The sequence below is a fragment of the Vicia villosa genome, linkage group LG5, assembly GCF_029867415.1.
Source record: "Vicia villosa cultivar HV-30 ecotype Madison, WI linkage group LG5, Vvil1.0, whole genome shotgun sequence".
Taxonomy (NCBI): Eukaryota; Viridiplantae; Streptophyta; class Magnoliopsida; order Fabales; family Fabaceae; genus Vicia; species Vicia villosa.
In genome coordinates, this window is record NC_081184.1 from 6,470,431 (window position 1) to 6,489,256 (window position 18,826).

The 18,826-nt window shown below is 29.9% G+C and overlaps 1 protein-coding gene across 1 annotated transcript; it reads left to right on the forward strand.

The window, feature by feature from the left end:
• The first annotated feature begins 3,602 nt into the window (after positions 1-3,602).
• Positions 3,603-6,632, forward strand: LOC131606198 (patellin-6-like). Its single transcript, XM_058878465.1, has 4 exons — positions 3,603-4,630; positions 4,739-4,863; positions 5,592-5,733; positions 6,180-6,632. Exons 1-4 carry the CDS (start codon positions 3,890-3,892, stop codon positions 6,438-6,440), a joined length of 1,269 nt encoding a protein of 422 aa, XP_058734448.1. The 5' UTR covers positions 3,603-3,889; the 3' UTR covers positions 6,441-6,632.
• The last annotated feature ends 12,194 nt before the right edge of the window (positions 6,633-18,826 follow it).

Below are 18,826 nucleotides of genomic sequence, written 5' to 3' on the forward strand. Positions count from 1 at the left end.
TGTGATTGATTCGAATCAAGCTCACATCCTAACTCGAATCAGATTAGACAGAGGCAAACAAAAGGTTTTCAAATGCTTTGATTCGAATCAGAGTTTACACCTTATTCAAATCAGGTAGTTTTTGGCCACCTTTGTTTGATTTGATTTGAATAAGACTTTATACCTGATTCTAATCAAATAGTTTTTCAGCATTTCCATATGCCTCTCTTTGAATTTATTTGAATCAGGATTTACACTTGATTCAATTCATGGGGTATTTGATTCGAATAAACCTTTGTTCTTGATTCGAATTAGATGAAATATGGGTCAAAACTCTTTTTCCTTCTTATTCTCCCACTTGCTCATTTGACTCAAATCATGAAATATTCTTAATTTGAATGTAACTAAATTTTTCCATCCATTTTTGTTCTTAATCTCAAGCACATATCAAATCATTTTTTCATCACTTTTTCATAAAAATAAGTTCATAATAAACAATGTGATTTTCTAAGAAACCAGTTCCTATCACTTTTGAAAAGTTCAAAACCATTGTAACGAAATTCTTTCATCTTCAACCTCTATTTGATATCACATCTTGATAATGAGATATTTGTAATTGATTGAGGGATATGCCGTTGTGAAACTAATCATTCTTGAAGATTCGGTTGAGATTTTCAGGTAGCTTTCAAGATTGAGGTTGTTGTCATTGGTTCTGACAAACTCTAGTGAAACGAAGGAGGTTTTTCTTTCTAGATTATCTTGGTAGTGACTGTGTGGAAGGCTACGAATAATGTGAAGTTATTTTTAAATCTTTAGAGAGTTCTTCGCTCAAGGAATCTGTAGGATCAAGGGGTGATTGCTACACACGAAGGCTTGGGGCAGATTGGTGATACTGGGAGATTCAAAAAGCATGAATTGAGTAAAAATTACATAAAAGAGTTTGGCATTATATTGTATACAAGTCAAGATCCAGATAGGATATTTATTTTTCTCAGCATTATTGTGGATAAGTGATTGTATGAACTCTTGCAATATTTTTCAGAATAAAAAATAAGAAAGCATGTTCTAATGGGAAACCATTGAAGAGTGTAGTAAGCAAAGTGAGGACAATACATATTTTATTGAAAATAAGTTGAAATTTGTTTTTTTGTCTATCCACCCCTCTAGACTGTTTTCCTACTTCATATTCTCACCCAACATCTTCCACTAATCAGTTTCATTGTGAGACACCTCCGTGTATAACCAAGTATTTTTCAGGAACAAGATGTAAAAGCCCTAACTCTCGATCATACTATATGGTTTCAGCTAACTTGGTGATTAGGACACCAATTATAATCCCACTGTTTTAGCCTTTGCAACTTTATCAAAGTGTTTAACCATAAAATTAGCAGTATTAATGGGAGTTTAATTTATCACGCACTAGGTAAAAAATAGTTATTTTTGGCCAGCACCGACGATGATATATCTTATTCCTAAAACAACATGGGATGACACATAACACCTAGTAGAGGTGGTGGTGGTGAAGGTTGATGCACCCTCTTTAGCATTTCATCCTCATTGTCTGAAATTGGGGAAAGATGTGATGTGTCTTCCCCATATTTCCAGTTTGATTTATTTTGAATAATGATAAGGGGTTGGTTGGGAAACAATACATTTTCTTGGGGTTTGTTGCAGATAAGTAGGACGTGTCCATAATCACTTATATTGATCACTTTCATCATGAGACATACCTCTATGACACATCCATCATCGCTTTTACCTATTAGCTAACATGATGACCAGGTCACCTATTACAATCTCTGTTTTTGTGACCACCAATTACAATCTCCTCTTTGTTGCGTGCTCACTGTCTTAAAATGTCTTCGAGCAAAACAACCGCTCATGTTGCTTCTCCCACTCCTAGAGCCAAAGGCACTAAAAAATCTTGCTAGAAGTCAGACTCATATTGGGTGGCAACATGAGACTGATGCTCTTGGAAACGGTAGAAAGGTTAAATGCAAATACTGCTCCAAGACTATTAGTGGAGAAATATTCAAATTCAAATGTCACCTAGCTGGTAACATATATGATGTTTGACCTTGTGCTTCTATGCCCAATGATGTTAGATATTTGTTTATAAGATTGTTGTCGAATATGATCAATTGGCTTTCAAAAAAGACAGTGCTACATATCAAAAGAAAGGAAAATTTGTTGTTAGCTCTTCTACTGGGGTTTAAAAAAAATCAAATGGTGAAAAAGAACTCGATGGAAAAGGACTTTATGTAGTAGCCAATTGAAAATGAATTAATAGTTTAAGTCTTTAACTATATACTTTCTATTTCTTTTGTTTAATTATCTAATTTTTTTGTTAAGAAATTTGCTATAGAATATGAAATTTTGAGTATATTAGATGGTCATTGATTAAAAAAAAAAAAAATCTAAAGTTCCATATTGAATGATATTTTCAACTCCATAAATACCAAAAATTGATAACTTTCACACACTTTTAACCACTTTATTTTCTCAATTTTTTTTACAGTATTATATTTATCTTACCAACCAGATTCAAGCAAAGATATTTTTTTTATAAAAATACTTTTTATAATTTAATTAAAATAATATTTATATATATATATATATATATATATATATATATATATATATATCATATAAGTATTTGAAACAATTATATATATATATATTTTAAATACTAAATTAAAAAATTATTAAATATTATTTATAAAATAAATAATGTGTAGATGTGTGACAATTTAAATTAGGCATGACAAGATGGATCTGCCCCAACTAACATGTCCACACTCTCTAATATATTTATCTAGTCTTTTCCATTTTTATTGTGAACTTTTGAATAAACGAATCTAAACCGGACGGACATAAATGTTTGCTATTTAGTTTAAATTATGGATGATATATATATATATATATATATATATATATATATATATATATATATATATAATTGATATCTTCAATTGAAGGTGCTTGCTAAAACATTAACCAATCTCAATAGAAACGAGGATAAAGTAATGCAGACCCGCAGACACTATATTTTTAAAATAAAAATTATAAAAATTTATATCATCTACTACCCCAATAAAATGAGAAAGAATAAGAAGGACATAAAATTTTGGCTCGTCCTATAAAAAAAATACAACCAAAATGAAAATGACCAACTTATCATACCCATTTTATCATCTCTATTTTAAACTATTATGAATGCTTTTAATTAAAATAATGTATTATTATCCCATTTTGTCATCCCTATTATAAACTATTATGAATGCTTTTAATTAACATAATGTATACTATTATTAACTCCCTAATTATAGTTATAAACTTTATAATATTAATATACATCCCTTCCTCCCCCATGTGTTTAATAAAGTACCTGTATGTATCTTTTTCAAACTTCAGAGTTTGAACACTGCTTGTCTCTGTAATGCTGCAAAATAGTACTAGTACACTCTAGTACTTCACACTCTCCCCCAAAATTCAGCGCGTGCTCTCACTCTCTCTCTCTCTCTCTCTCTCTCTCTCTCTCTCTCTCTCTCTCTCTCTCTCTCTCTCTCTCTCTCTCTCTCTCTCTCTCTCTCTCTCTCTCTCTCTCTCTCTCTCTCTCTCTCTCTCTCTCTCTCTCTCTCCCACGATTATTGTCTCCACATTCCACTCCACTCTCTCCAAACCTCACCACCACATTCAAATTCTCTCCCTCTCCTCAAACCAACCATCACTACAAAAACCAACCAACCAGCATCAACCTCAAAAAAACACTCTTTCTCTGTCTTCTACAAAACCACATTCACACTCCTCCACAAAGTTCTCTCCTTTCTCACACAATCACCAACCCATTTCCTTCAAACCCTCAAAACCAACCTCCATTCATCTGGGTCTCTCTCAAAATCCAACCTTGATGATGGATTCTTCTTCCTCTCCTCTCTCTCTTCAAACCCCTTTAACACAATCCTCTCCAAAACCCACCAAAAAAACCTTACTTTCATCTCTAATCGGCACCAACACCCCTTCATCTCTCACAACACCTTCCTTTCAAGAAGACAACTACTTCATCAACCTCCTCAAATCCTCAGAGAAAAAAGCACTTCAAGACCTCAAAAAACACCTCCTTGAATCCTCTTCCTCATCCAATGAACTTACCATGTGGGATGTTCCTCTTCTTGGTGGTGACGACAGAGCTGATGTAATCCTCTTGAAGTTCCTCAGAGCAAGAGACTTCAGAGTCAATGAATCCCTCAACATGATCCTAAAGTGCTTGTCTTGGAGAAAAGAGTTCAAAGCTGACACCATAGTGGAAGAGGATTTAAGTCAGTTCAAGGAGCTAGAAGGTGTTATAGCTTATATGCAAGGCTATGATAAAGAGGGTCACCCTGTTTGTTACAATGCTTATGGTTTGTTTAGAGATAAGGACATGTATGAGAGGTTCTTTGGTGATGAAGAGAAGCTCAAGAAGTTTCTTAGGTGGAGAGTTCAAGTTCTTGAAAGAGGGATTAGGCTTTTGCATTTTAAGCCAGGTGGTGTTAATTCTCTTATTCAAGTAACCGATCTTAAAGATATGCCTAAAAGAGAGTTGAGGGTTGCTTCTAATCATATTATGTCACTTTTTCAAGATAATTACCCTGAAATGGTTGCTAGAAAGGTACTATTTTTTGTTGATAAATCATATCAATCTTAGTGTTTTTTGTTGTTGTTGACTTGTTATGGTGATTAAGTTGTTGTTTTTTTTTTGCTTGTTTTGGTGATTTAGATCTTCATCAATGTGCCATGGTACTTCAGCATGTTGTATTCAATGTTTAGTCCTTTTTTGACTCAAAGGACTAAAAGCAAGTTTGTGATCTCAAAAGAAGGAAGTGCTGCTGAGACACTCTACAAGTGAGTAGTACTATAATAGTTGTTCCATTTGTTTCTCATAAATACTATAATCAAGATTGTTTTGGTTGGTTTTGATTCTCTCAATTTTTGTCTATATTAAGATCCTCTTCCATTATTTTTTGGAATTTTGGTCTTTTCATTTAACTACTTTTAGTATTAAAGTTGTTCTTATGCTTTCATTTAGCGCATTGCGCGATCAACTAAATCACGCGTAACTTTTGTCTAAATGGTTTGCGAATTGCCCGATTCGGCTAGCATATTAGTGGTCATTGAATTGAGATCAGATGGTCTAGATTTCAAGCTTGAAATCTAGACTATTCGATCACGATTCAATACTTATGTGGTGATTATGAAATTGTTGACCGCTTGCGTTTTGAATGCATCAAAATCACGGTGAAACTAGCATGGTTTTGAAACTTATTGCGAAAGTTGGCCTATTGGTGAGGGGGGCTTGGGACATGAGAGTTTGTTTCTGTCAAGTCTCGAGTTCGAATCTTGCTAGGTGGTAACAATTTTGTGTTTAGTCAGTCCATATAGGGCGTCGCTCTGGCTTAAAATGGGTTGTCACTTGTGGACAGTCTGATTGGTCCCCTTGGATTAGTCGATCTCAAAGGCTGATATCACGTTTTGTATGCACTTACTATTATGAGCAAATGATGTTCTAACTTCCCTTTTATTTCCATTTAAGGGTTTGGTTACTGATTTATTTGTTTGTTTGTTATGATCAGATTCATTAGACCTGAGGATATTCCTGTTCAATATGGAGGGCTGAGTTTTCCCAGTGATTTGCAAAATGGTCCCCCAAAACCTGCTTCTGAATTCACTGTCAAAGGAGGAGAGAAAGTGAATATACAAATAGAAGGAATTGAGGTACTAATCATTCACCCCATCTCATTCATGCAAGTGGTTTCTTTCCTTTTTAGATTAAATATTCTCTCTTTTGATTCTCTCTTTCATTCAAAAACTTCCTCTAAAGTGTTGTAGAATTTAACAATTTGGTACCCAAAATTTCCTTATTTACAAAATGACCCTTGAAAATAATTTGACAATATTTTATCTTTTGTTATGAAAATAGTTTATATTAAGTACTTACACCCTCTGTTCACTATTATAAGTAAATATTTTCTTTTCAGCGACATTGAATTATTTATGTACCTGGTCTATATCTAAACCAGATACAAGACCATCTAAACCAGATACATTAATTATTCAATGATTCTGAGAAGAGAATATTTGCTTATAATAGTGAACAGAACAATATTATGATAAGCCGACCTAAGCGCTTTTGTTATTAACTTGTTGTGGTGATGAACTAGGGAGGTGCAACTATCACTTGGGACATTGTTGTTGGAGGCTGGGACTTAGAATACAGTGCTGAGTTTGTTCCAAATGCTGAAGGAAGCTACACTATAGCTGTTGAGAAACCAAGAAAGATTGGAGCCTCAGAAGAAGCAATCCACAACTCATTCACATCGAAAGAGTCCGGCAAAATGATACTATCGGTCGATAACACTGCCTCTAGGAAGAAAAAGGTCGCCGCGTATCGTTACGTCGTCCGAAAATGCACCGCAACTTGAAGGATCGGGTGTTCGGAAACCCTAATTTGCGCGGCGGGAATCGAAGCTATGAACTTAAGTAGCTTTTAATTTTAATTTTTGCTAATGATGTTTTTTTTGTTTTGTTTAAACCTTTGTTTTATGGTTTTGAACTTTTTGATGGCATGTTTAAATTTAGAGGTATTAATATTAATTAACTAGTATTAATATTAATTAAGTAGTGATTAGTGTAATGTAAAGATGAGAAGAATGTTGGGATTAGTACTAAGTATATTTTGCTTGGTATAGAAGAAAAGCAATTGAGTTTGCTTATATAACATACCATGTTACTGTTTTTTTGGGACAGAGTACTATTGTGTATGTTGCAATCTAAAAGGAGGTAACTTTATTATTAAGTTAGAAATTAAAGTTTCTGATTTTAAATTTGAATTTTGTACTTATTTATTGTTCAATTATTAAGTTTAAATTTGAATATTATTTAATATGTTTGAATTCTCTTTTAAAAAAGCCATTTAAATTGGATGGAATTTCGGATTTATTTTTCAAAGCTTATCCAAATTAAATTGTATAAACATATTTATTTATTATTACTATGATATATTGCATTAATTTATTTTATTCGATAAAATTTAACTTATGTGTACAATTTATTAATTTTATGTATCAATTTATTTTTAATATTTCAATTGTTTAAACATATTCAATTGTTCTATTTTGTAATTTTAATTTTTATTAAACTATTATTTTATAGTATATTTTTATAATGTTAATATTAATAAAAAATTATAATTTGAATATTAAAAGATTATTCTAAATTAAATTGTATGATTTTGAATTAGATCGTATTGAATTTTTTGTTATTAATTTTAAATCAAATTGTGTATAATTTTATCTTTGAATTAAATAATTTTTTTTTACTAAAAATCAATTTAAACTAAACCATATTAAACATTTTTATTTCCATATTTTAACTCAAACTAATTTTTTTTGACCTAAATGAAATGATCAAGATATTTTATAAGTTGATCAAATATTTTAGATTTAAATTCAATTGTAAATGTTTTCTTAAGTTAAATTTCTTAAAAAAAAATACTCATGACTTAGAGGATTAATTTTTATATATTAAAAAGAACAAACAATTTTAGGATCAAATTAGTACATATTATTTGAACTTCTTTTTAAGTTGGGTTTAGTTAATTGAGGAAAAGTGTAAGTGATATGTTAACAAAAATTGAAAAAGAAATGATATTGACAAGACAATGTGTTTTATAAGATGATTTATGTTACTTTTTGTACATAGTTTGAATATATGAATGAATTGGAAGATGATTGTGACATTAAAGTTCCAAAAAAAGAAGCGGGAAGAGTTCACGGGTTGTTGTGAGTGGTAACGTGTTGAGGGAGCCTTCAAATTTTGTGATAGTGATGTTATCTTCTTGTTTCATGAACCATTTTGGCATTTACCTTTTCCTTTTCAAATTCAAATTTTGATTCTATTCTCTTCTTTTCTCTGTCTTCTTCACCTTTTATGTATTCACCTTTGTTTTGTCTCTTCTCTTTAAAAATATAAAAATATATATATTTTTTTTATATATACAATAGTTTCTTTTTACGATAAAATGATAATTTTTAATTAAATAATAATATAAATTATTTTACACCATAAATACATAGTCATCAAATTCATCAATACAATTATTTATATTGGTTAAATAAATATTTTATTATCTTATTTATCCATTCCTTTTTATAAGAGACATCTCACTTTTTAGATTCATTGAATAATCAATGTATCTAGTCTATATATAGACCAGTCTATATATAGACCAAATACACTGGTTATTCAATGAACCTAAAAACTGACTTGTCTCTTATAAAAAGGAACAGATGTAGTATTTATTTATTATTTTTAAAGATATTTTGCGACCTGTACGAACACACGAATAGATGACTATTTAATTATTTTATTTATTTTTTATACTAAATTATATATTTTTATTTCTTAACCATCACTATACTATATTTATTTATTATTTATAACTAAATTGCGCGATCCGTGTAATCGCACGGGTAGAATATAAATCACAATTAATTTATTTATTTATTAATATTGGAAAAATATTAATCAACTATAGATATTGAAAACAAATTTTATAATATATATATATATATATATATATATATATATATATATATATATATATATATAAATAATATAGTAATATTTAATTGGTGATTAATATACCAATGACATATTTGGAATATGTATTTTTTGTTTTTGGTTGAAGGTACGATTTATCATCTTCATTTTATTTAGTTTGTATTTTAATTTGCGTATTTCTAAATGATGTGTGGTGCTATTATGATTTTTATTGTGCTCTTCATAATCTTTCATAATAAATAATAAAAAATTCATTTAATTTATTAAATTTAGTTATTTTAAAATAATTAAGATAATATAAATTTAAATGCTTTAAAATAATTATAATAATAAATTATTTATCAAATAATTTTTGTATCAATTTACTTTACCTAGCACTGTCCTTAGATATTCTTTTTTATTATAATTTTTATATTGGTTCATTATCTACCATTTTTAATTATGTTAATACAAAATCACAAAATCACAAGTAAATATTATAAACAAAGATTCTTAACATTTTTTTAAAATAATATTTGTAAATAAAAATATTTATGAATTGTAATAGGCAATTACTTTAGTGGCTAATGTACTCTCACGATATGTATTTTTTGTTTTGTTTTAGTGAATGAAATAATAGACTTTTATCCATAAATAAGTTATTGTTACATATTATTATTATTACATATAAATATTACTATTATTATATATTATTATTTATAATAAAATATATTTAAAAAATCAAACTCAAAGGGAAGAGATTTAAAACACAACGTGGAGATTCTATGGTGTGTGGATCCTCTAAAATAGTATAATATTTATACTAAAAATTATTATAATAATATTTTTTTAACAAAAAAACGTAAGATAATTATGATGTATATATAAATCACAACTTTCTTATGTAAAAAACAAATTTGTCATTCTTTTTATTTAATTTATTTCATTATGTATTAAATATTTATAAAAAAGATGAAAAAAATGTAAATGTATAATATATGAATTTTATATTCATATGATATTTTTGCTAATGTAAATTGATGATATTTTATCTTAAATTACGTTTTAGTCATTCTTATCGAAATCAATCATACTATCTCATAAATTTAAACCCGTGCCTCGCACAGATATACACACTAGTATATATTTATATAATTTAAGCCTATTTATAAACTAATTAATTATGTTATAATTTTAATGTTTTATGTCTTTGCAAAATTAATTAAAATAAATAAGATAATAATAAAATGTAGGCAATCAATATACATTTACAAAATTTCAAAATGTGAAAAAAGAAAAGGTAGGCAATGAGTGCAATTATTTTAAGTAAATTTTTGTTACCATGATATTATTGATAAATTTTAAAATTTTAATTAAAATAATTTTAAAAATTTAATTAAAATGATCATTTGATTCTGTTTGTAACACATCTATTTATAGATTTATAGAATGATTAAACCATAATATTAATAACTTTTATTGCATATTTCGATTACAGACAAATAATATAGGTAAAAAAACTTTAAAATTTAATGGTCATTATAACATATTTTATTAGTTTGTTATAACAAATTAGACCAAAATATTATAATACTTATCAATGTACGAGAAAACAGAAATTTTTTATACTAAAAAATAAACAGACCAAAATATTTAGATACATATAAACAATGGTTGAACACAAACACATAAGATTCATCATTCTTTATCCTGCAAAAATTCATGATAGTGAACCAAACAAAATCAATGAAAAAAATTAAGCAACTTTTTTTTTTAAACTGAAAATATTATAAAAACGGAAAAACAAAATACACAGGGGGACCAAGCCAAGACCCCTTAAGAAAAGAGTCTAAGTCTAGGGTACCTTCCTTGTCTAAAAGGTAATCCCTCACTAAAACCGAATGAACAAAATAAAATCAATTATAACAACCTAAGGTTAAACCTAGATTCGCAAGGAGATCCGCACAAAAATTGGCTTTTCTATACACATGAGAAATCATAAACTCGATCGAACGAGTATAAGCAACACAAGAGAGCCAACGAGATCTAATCTTCCAAGGAACCAAATTAGTATTAGAGAAAGTTTGAGTAACAAGAATGCAATCCGATTCCATCCATAACTTGTTAAACCGCAGCTCTTTAGCTTTTTCAATAGCATAAATAGCTGCAAGCAATTCAGCCATCAAAGCATCCCCTTCCCCTAAGAAGTCGCAAAAACTCCCCAAGTGCAAAGCATCTTCATTACGGAATATACCGCCACACACCATTAACAAAGGCGAACCGCGAGCAAAACCATCCACGTTAACCTTTATCCAGCCTATAGGAGGAGGACACCATAACACATCAAGCATACACGAAGCTCTGCCACGATGAATAAGGACATCAAAGCTCTTAAGGATTGTGAAACTCATCATATTATTACTAGAGCAATTAACAGTGTTATTCCCAACCATTCTGGCCCTAGCAATAATATTGGTAATGCAAGATCTCCAATGAGTCTTCTTTCCTTCAAACCTCTGCAAGTTACGGGCACGCCAAACATTGTAAAATACACTGCAAATGCACGATCTCGCAACATCTTTCGCCTGCGGAGACCACCAATCCTTAATCATATTTGAACAATCCTGCAGACTGCAAATACTGCCCGCAAGCCAGTTCCAAATGTTAGTAGCATATGTGCATTGAAAAAAGATGTGAGAATTTGTTTCAACACTGTCCCGACACAAAGAACACACATACGGAGTATGGAACCCTCTTATAGCCATATTTTCATCAGTTGGCATTTTGGCATGAGCAATTCTCCACACTAACATGGAGTGAGAAGGAGGCACATTTCTATCCCAATGATAGAATTCAAGGACCCTGGAAATCTTCTTCAAGTAATAAGAGTGAGCCAACTTCAAATTCAACTCACCATTAACATTATTCATCCAAGCTATAGAGTCATCAACCTCCAAATCCGGAAACTTGATCTTCTCCACCAAATTCCTCAAACTGGGATAAGCAACCAACACATTAGGAGGAATGCACCAATCATTGTTAACCCTCCAATCTTTTACCATCACAGAAAGATTCTTTCTAAAGATGCTAGGAATATTGAATAAATCTGCCAACGGTTCCTCCAGCCAATTATCAAGCCATAAATTCACTTTGGACCCGTCCCCTATAATCCACTTAGTATTCTCCAACACTTTAGAATAACAATCCTTTATGCTGGACCATAAAGAAGAGCTTATGTGATAAGAAATGCAACTAAATCATATTATATTGTAATAAAGTTATAAACCCGCAAAATGATAGAAGATTTATGAGAGGGAAATTGTTTTAAGGTTAGGTGATAGAAAATTAATTAAAGTGACCAATTTTCAATAAAATAATGATATTGAAAAGGTAATTAAAGTGATATATTTTTTCGTCGAGAAAATATATATGTTTAGCCTTGAAAACATATAAGAATGAAAATGATTAGGACTTTTGAATGTTACATTGAAAAGATGATGAAAATTAAATAATTAAACATGCACCATTAATGATAAAATTTGAAATAAATAAATAAATTATGGAGATATTTAGTAATGGAAAATAACGATTATGAAGATAAAAAAATCAAATCATCTCTCTTTCTTATTCAAAAAAATGCAGTAACTTCACAAATAAAAACAAATCTTCTTCTTCTATTTAACAATTAAAAAAAATAAAAATTAGTACACAAATTCATACTTTCACTTTTCAAATTTGAAACAATCAAAAGGAAAGGATCTCTATTCAATAATTGAAGAAAGGAAAATGAAAAGCTATCGACGACGAATATGGTGAGCAAAGGAGGTGCAAGGGAAAAGTACGACAGTGGTGGTCATGTATGCGATTCTGATGGCCATAGCAGAAGCCTTCATAGATGGTCATCTTCTCTGAAGTGAGACACACAGTCGATTCATCAACTGCTTGAAGAATCATCTCACGCTTGAAATTCGAAGCTTCTTTCATTAATAGCTTATTGTTGTTAAAAAAATCGACTAAATCATACTGCAACAAATTGAAGATTGGGAAGAACTGAAAATGAAATGAGAAACTTTACCTTTCACTTTCCAGTAATTCTTTTGATAGCAAATGAATTTCGCAAACTTGTTTATGTTGTGACGTTTTGAAACTTCATTTGGGTTGCTTATTTATTTGGAATCTTTGGAATATAGGGAGTTACATGGGAAACACAATAATTGGAATATATTGAGTACGTTCAGATGCATGTTGAACACAATAAATTGGAGGATACTGAAAAGTTGCATTAGAATGTGAAGCGATTAAATTTGAAACTTCCCATGTGGCCCAAGCAGATTAAATTTGAAATCTGTGTGTTCATATTAATGAGAGAAACTATAAAATAATATTAAAATAATAATAAAATATTATAAGAAATTTTCCTTTTATAGAAGCAATATAAATAAAAGAATGCAGGAGAGAGTGCCAAGTGGCAAACTTGCCAAAGTACTCATCTTGCTTTTTTCTATTGTATGATTTATAATATCTTCAAACTCTAATGGGCCATATATCCAAGTCCAATCCGCAAACCAGCTCAAGTTATTCATGAGCCAACCGAACCTTTAACCAAATCAAAACGTTGACTATTGATCAAGTCAATGTTGGCCATAACTAATTCAAATGTTGACTTTTGACCAAAAGTCGACCATACTGATTTTTTTTTTATTTCTATTCATCACTTGAGATTTTAAGACCTATTTATATCTATTTTACTCCACTTCTTTATTTGTCGCAAACAAGAGTGAACAATGTTAGATTTATTTAAATCCAATTATTTGTCTGTCCAATGATACGTGATAATGTCATATTCACTTCAATTCACTTTTCTTTCAACACTGCACAACCTTATAAAACGTGAACACCTTCACTCTTACAACATCACTTCAATAAAACCCGAATCACTCATCTCATCTCTTTTTCACCCTTGTACCCAAACACTTTTAATCGTTCTAATTATATTTTAGTGATGCTAAAATTATTTTGTACATTTTAATCACTTAATTAAGTAACATTGTCATTTACTTAATTGATGTTAAAAATGTTTTAAAAGTGTTTTTAATTTGAAAAATAAAATTTTAAATTTAAAAAAGTAAATAATAAAAAAAATATTAAAAGAAAGTAGTTGTGTATATAATTAAAGGAAAAAGAGATAAATGTGTAAAAAAAATTCTTCCAATGGGTATTTAATTGTAAAAACATCTATACACATATACCATATGAGGGCTCTGTTTTATTTCAGTATAGGCTACCTATGCATAAAATAGAAGAAAGCAAATCCTGTGTAAACTATTTATGTGGGTTGTGTCTATGTTTTGTAGTTGTGGCCATTGGAATAGTACATATATATTGTCTTATGTAAGCATATGTTGCAGTGATTGTATAGTACAATTGGTGTATAATCTCTAATTCAAAGAAGTATTGAATTGAAGGCATGTGTATTGGAAAAGAATTTGTCATAATATAGAGATCTTTCATTTCCGGAATGACCTAACAAGTACTACTAGTCAATAGTCATAATTACATAATTTTCCACTCTAATAAAAATACAAAAAAGAAAAGAAAAGTAAGAACTGAAAATAATGAGAAATGATGTTTCAAACATCTAGATATTGACGTAAAATATAATGTTGTTACCAACAATAAATTGATACAGGTCTTAGAACTGTCGTAAAAAATTAATACAAGTCTTAGAAATATGACAGAGCTTAATCTAGTTTTATAAAATTAATTTGCAGGGTGAAGATTGTCTTTATTTTTCTGATTTATTGTTTTGGTCCGACATCCAATGTAAGAGTTCAATTATGTATAATTCAATCGAGATGATTCAAAGTATATAGTTCGTATATATAAGATTTAAGGTATATTTTTTTATCTCCATTTTTTCACTGTAGTCATATAAGATTTGAGCGTTGAAGCATTAATCTTGTAGGTTTATTCCACACAATCGTATTGGAGATCAACAACACTGCTTCCAAGGTTTTACATTAACGATAACACCAATTATGGTTCTAATACGGAATAATGACATGTATGTGAGAATTGTCTTCTAATCTGCAAAATTCTACGAACATATTAGGAAATTTCTTTTTCCACCTCCCTATGGGGGTCACCCCCAGCGAAAACTCCACTTTACCCCTGCTTCGAAAATGCATTTCCGAAATATTTTTTTTCTAAATTTTTACAGATTTCGGAAGTGCACTTCCGAAAAAATCCCAAAAATTGGGATTTTGATTAATTCGGAGATGCATCTCCGAAAAAAAAATTAAAAATCCCAAAAATTAAAAATTTTAGGATATTAATTAATTCACATATCATAAATTTGATATAATTTATGAGTAATGAATAATAATAATTATATATTTTGATATAATTTGTGAGTTATGAATAATAATTATTATATATTTCTATTCTGATTCATATTTTAAAATTTAAAATAATTATAATTAAAAAATTAAAATAATTTCACCTACAAAATGAGTTATAATTTTTTATTTATATATTTATAATAATTATTATATATTTATATATTTACAAAAAAATTTAAAAAAAATGAGTGTTTTAATTTATATATTTATATAATAATTATAATAATTATTATATATTTATTAAAATTATTATATATTTATATAGTTATATATTTATATAATAATAATAATTATATATTAATTATAAATATATTTATATATTTATATAATAATTATAAAAATTAAAAAAATGAGTGTTTTAATTTATAATAATTATTATATATTTATATATTTATATAATAATTATTATATATTTATATATTATATATTTATATATTTCACTTACAAAATTAATAATTATTATTATATATTTATATATTTCTATTCTGATTCATAATTAAAAATGAGTCATAATTTTTTATTTAGTTTAAAAAAATTAAAAAAAGATTTTGTCTTAATTTTATTTAATGACTAAATTTTATATTTAATTATATATAATTCAAAATTTACTTATGAAATTAAAATGTTTTTGATTTATATAAGTTAGTAAAATAATTTTATTGATTCACCTTCATTTTATTGATTCGCCTTGATTTTATACCTATTAATTGTATTGATTCACCTTGATTTTAATTTTTTAATAATTATTGAATTCTTTCGGAAGTGTATATCCGAAACATTCCAAGACCAATTTGGTCTTAGAATATTTCAGATATGCATCTCCGAAGACACCCCTCTCCCAAAAAAGGGTATTTTCGGAAATACATCTCCGAAAACCCAAGAAAAGGGGTGTTTTTGGAAATGCATCTCCGAAAACACCTTTTTTTCGTGGTTTCGGAAGTGCATTTCTGAAATAAGACAAATTTTGAAAAAAAAAACATTTCGGAAATGCATTTCCGAAGTTAGGGGTATTTTGGGTTTTTCACCAGAGGTGACCAAGAAAGTAGGGAGGTGGGTAAAGAAATTTCCACATATCATCCTCGATCCAAAGTCAGGTATCTGCCAAAACTACTTGGAGATAGAAAGAGTAACCTCCTGCATCGCACCGAAGAACTCGGTCAAATTCTTCAATCTTGCACCATCTATATTCTTTGCCATCGATGAGATTTTCACAAAAGCAATGTTGACGGAGATCCAAGCAATGTCTGACACCATATCGCAATGTAAGGATCGACCAATGCTATGACTTTGAGATTGCGAGAAGGTAAATGAAGTCCTAAATGTGGAGTTATTGTGTTATAACAATCAGCTTATCAGATCATACGACAACATGATTCCTCATAAACGATTAAAGTTCGTGTAATGTATTCTACGCCGAAATGCTCGGGCAACTAGGACTCCATCAGCTAGATCTGAGTCATGTAGTGGCATATGTCTCTTAACCTTCATTGACTCTGTAACTCGCCTTAATGGAATGACAACTTTATCATAATCGCTTGGAGAAGAGAGAAAGAAAAAGAAAGGTAGCCCTCCGTTTCATGGTACTTTCACCCTTTTTGGAAAAACTAGAAGTCGTATCTTCTATAGTCAATCTAAAAGTAGCATATTAAACAACACTAGGAAGCTGATCTTAATTCACAGAGACTTGAAGGCGACAAGGTGTATGCATGAAGTCATATTTAAAAACCTTCTCACTACTTCGACAATGTTAGAGGAAGGTCCGAGGAGAGTCAATATGTTCAACCTGAATGTGTGTGAGAACGAAGTCCGACCAATTCCGGACGGTGATTTCAAAGTCGTTCAACTTGATGATAATTCAACAAGATCCGTGAAGATAAGATTCAGACTCCCTTCCGAGGTAAAGAACACGCTGATTAAATGTCTAAGGGCTAAAACATATCTCTTTGTTATTTCTCCACATGAAATGGCCGTCAACAACACCATCGTACCATGCCATCAGTTGAACATCGATCCCAATGTCTTATATATCTCACAGCGAAGAAGAAGGCAATGTCCAAAAAAGCTGAAGCTACCGCCAGCAAAGTCGAAGGATTATTAGATGCCAACTTCATTTCTGAAGTGAAATACACAAAATGACTCTCCAATATTGTACTAGTTAAGAAAGTCTCTGGGAAGAGGGGGATGTGTGTAGCCTATATTAGCCTCAATTGAGCATGTTCGAAAGAATCCTATCTGCTGCCTAATATTGACAGACTAGAAGACAACTTAGTTGGATACAAGTTGGTATCATTCATGCACGTTTATTCCAAGTACAACTAGATACCTATGTTCGGACCTGATAGGAAGAAGACAACATTGATGATCGAGCAAGCCAATACCAGTACAATGTGATGCCATTTGAATTGAAGAACATGGGTGCAACGTACAAAAGAATGATGAGCAAAGTTTTTCAAGATGAGATAGGTGAGACGTTGATTCTAAGTTTTTAGTGTATTTTTCTCTCCCATTGAGTTTCTAGGACAAAAACTATATCAATAACCCCTAAAAAAATGATTTTGATCAATTTTAAAGAGTTGGTGATTTGCTGTTCTCGCCTGGCGAGCTAAAGTTTTGCTCGACGAACTCTCCCTTTTTCCAAGCTTCTGCAAGCGCATCATCCTTAAACTGTCGAATGAAAAATATCCTATCTCGCCCGGCGACCAAAGTCTTGTCCGACGAGCTTTCTGCTTCATCTTTCGCCAGGCGACCATGCCACTTTTTGCTACTGGAAAACTTCTGTTTTGCCTCGTCTTGGCCTCGCTGGGCGAGCTCGCCCCTTGCTCGCCTGAAGAGCTTCCTCAACATTTTCTTCTTTGCTTTGTGACTTCTTCTTTGGTTTGTGCCTTATTCATTGATTTATTGCAAGGATTTTCTGCACACTAACACACATCAAAGACACCATAACTAAATACACTTAAAATTACATTCTAACAAATTTGAAAAATTCATTGATCGAAAACATTAAATGAAACTTTAAAATATCAAATTTTCATATGCAATTATAGTCATAATTGACACTTATGCTCTGTTTTATCTCAGTATAAGCAACCTATGCATAAAGAGAAAAGATATATATACACTGCTTTCAACACCTACATCATATTGTATCTCTAAATTATACTAGTTTTATTGTTTTTTAATAGTTAAGGCAACTTTGATTTCTGTGCCCTATGAATTTGCTTCATTCCTACCTACGGTGTAAAAGACGGTGTATGAAAAATAAATGTAAGAATAGCAAAGCTCATGCATAAAATAGAAGAAAGCAAATCCTGTGTGGTCTGTGTCTATCTTTTATAGCTGTAGCCATTGGAATAGTACATATATTGTCTTATGTAAGCATATATTGCAGTGATTGTATAGTGCAATTGGTGTATATATGTATCTCTAATTTAAAGTAGCATTGAAGTCATGTGTATTGGAAAAGAATTTGTCATCATATTTAAGTCTTTTCATTTACGGAATGACCTAACAAGCAAGCAGTACTGGTCAATAGGCATAATACATAATATTCCAATCCATAAAAAAATATAAGAACCGGAAATAATGAGAAATGATGCAAAATATGATATTGTATTAATTAATGTTACCAATAATAAATTGATACTAGTCTTAGAACGGGTAAAATTGATTAAAGTTTTAGAAATTATAGAACTTAATTTAACTTTATAAAATTGATTTTATACCATAATTCATCTTATATAGAACTCTTTAATATTAAGTGTAAAGATTTGAAGTCAGATTTAATCATTAGTTTAAATTGATTTTTCAAGAGGGTAAATTTATTAATTAATTTGATATTAAATGTTGAACTTCTCCTGCATCTAAAA

Excerpts from the sequence above, each read along its gene's own strand:
- LOC131606198 (XM_058878465.1), top strand. The coding sequence starts at position 3,890 with ATGATGGATTCTTCTTCCTCTCCTCTCTCTCTTCAAACCCCTTTAACA. Across the intron at positions 4,631-4,738 it reads CTGAAATGGTTGCTAGAAAG|ATCTTCATCAATGTGCCATG; the intron begins GTACTATTTTTT and ends TTGGTGATTTAG. Across the intron at positions 4,864-5,591 it reads GCTGCTGAGACACTCTACAA|ATTCATTAGACCTGAGGATA; the intron begins GTGAGTAGTACT and ends TGTTATGATCAG.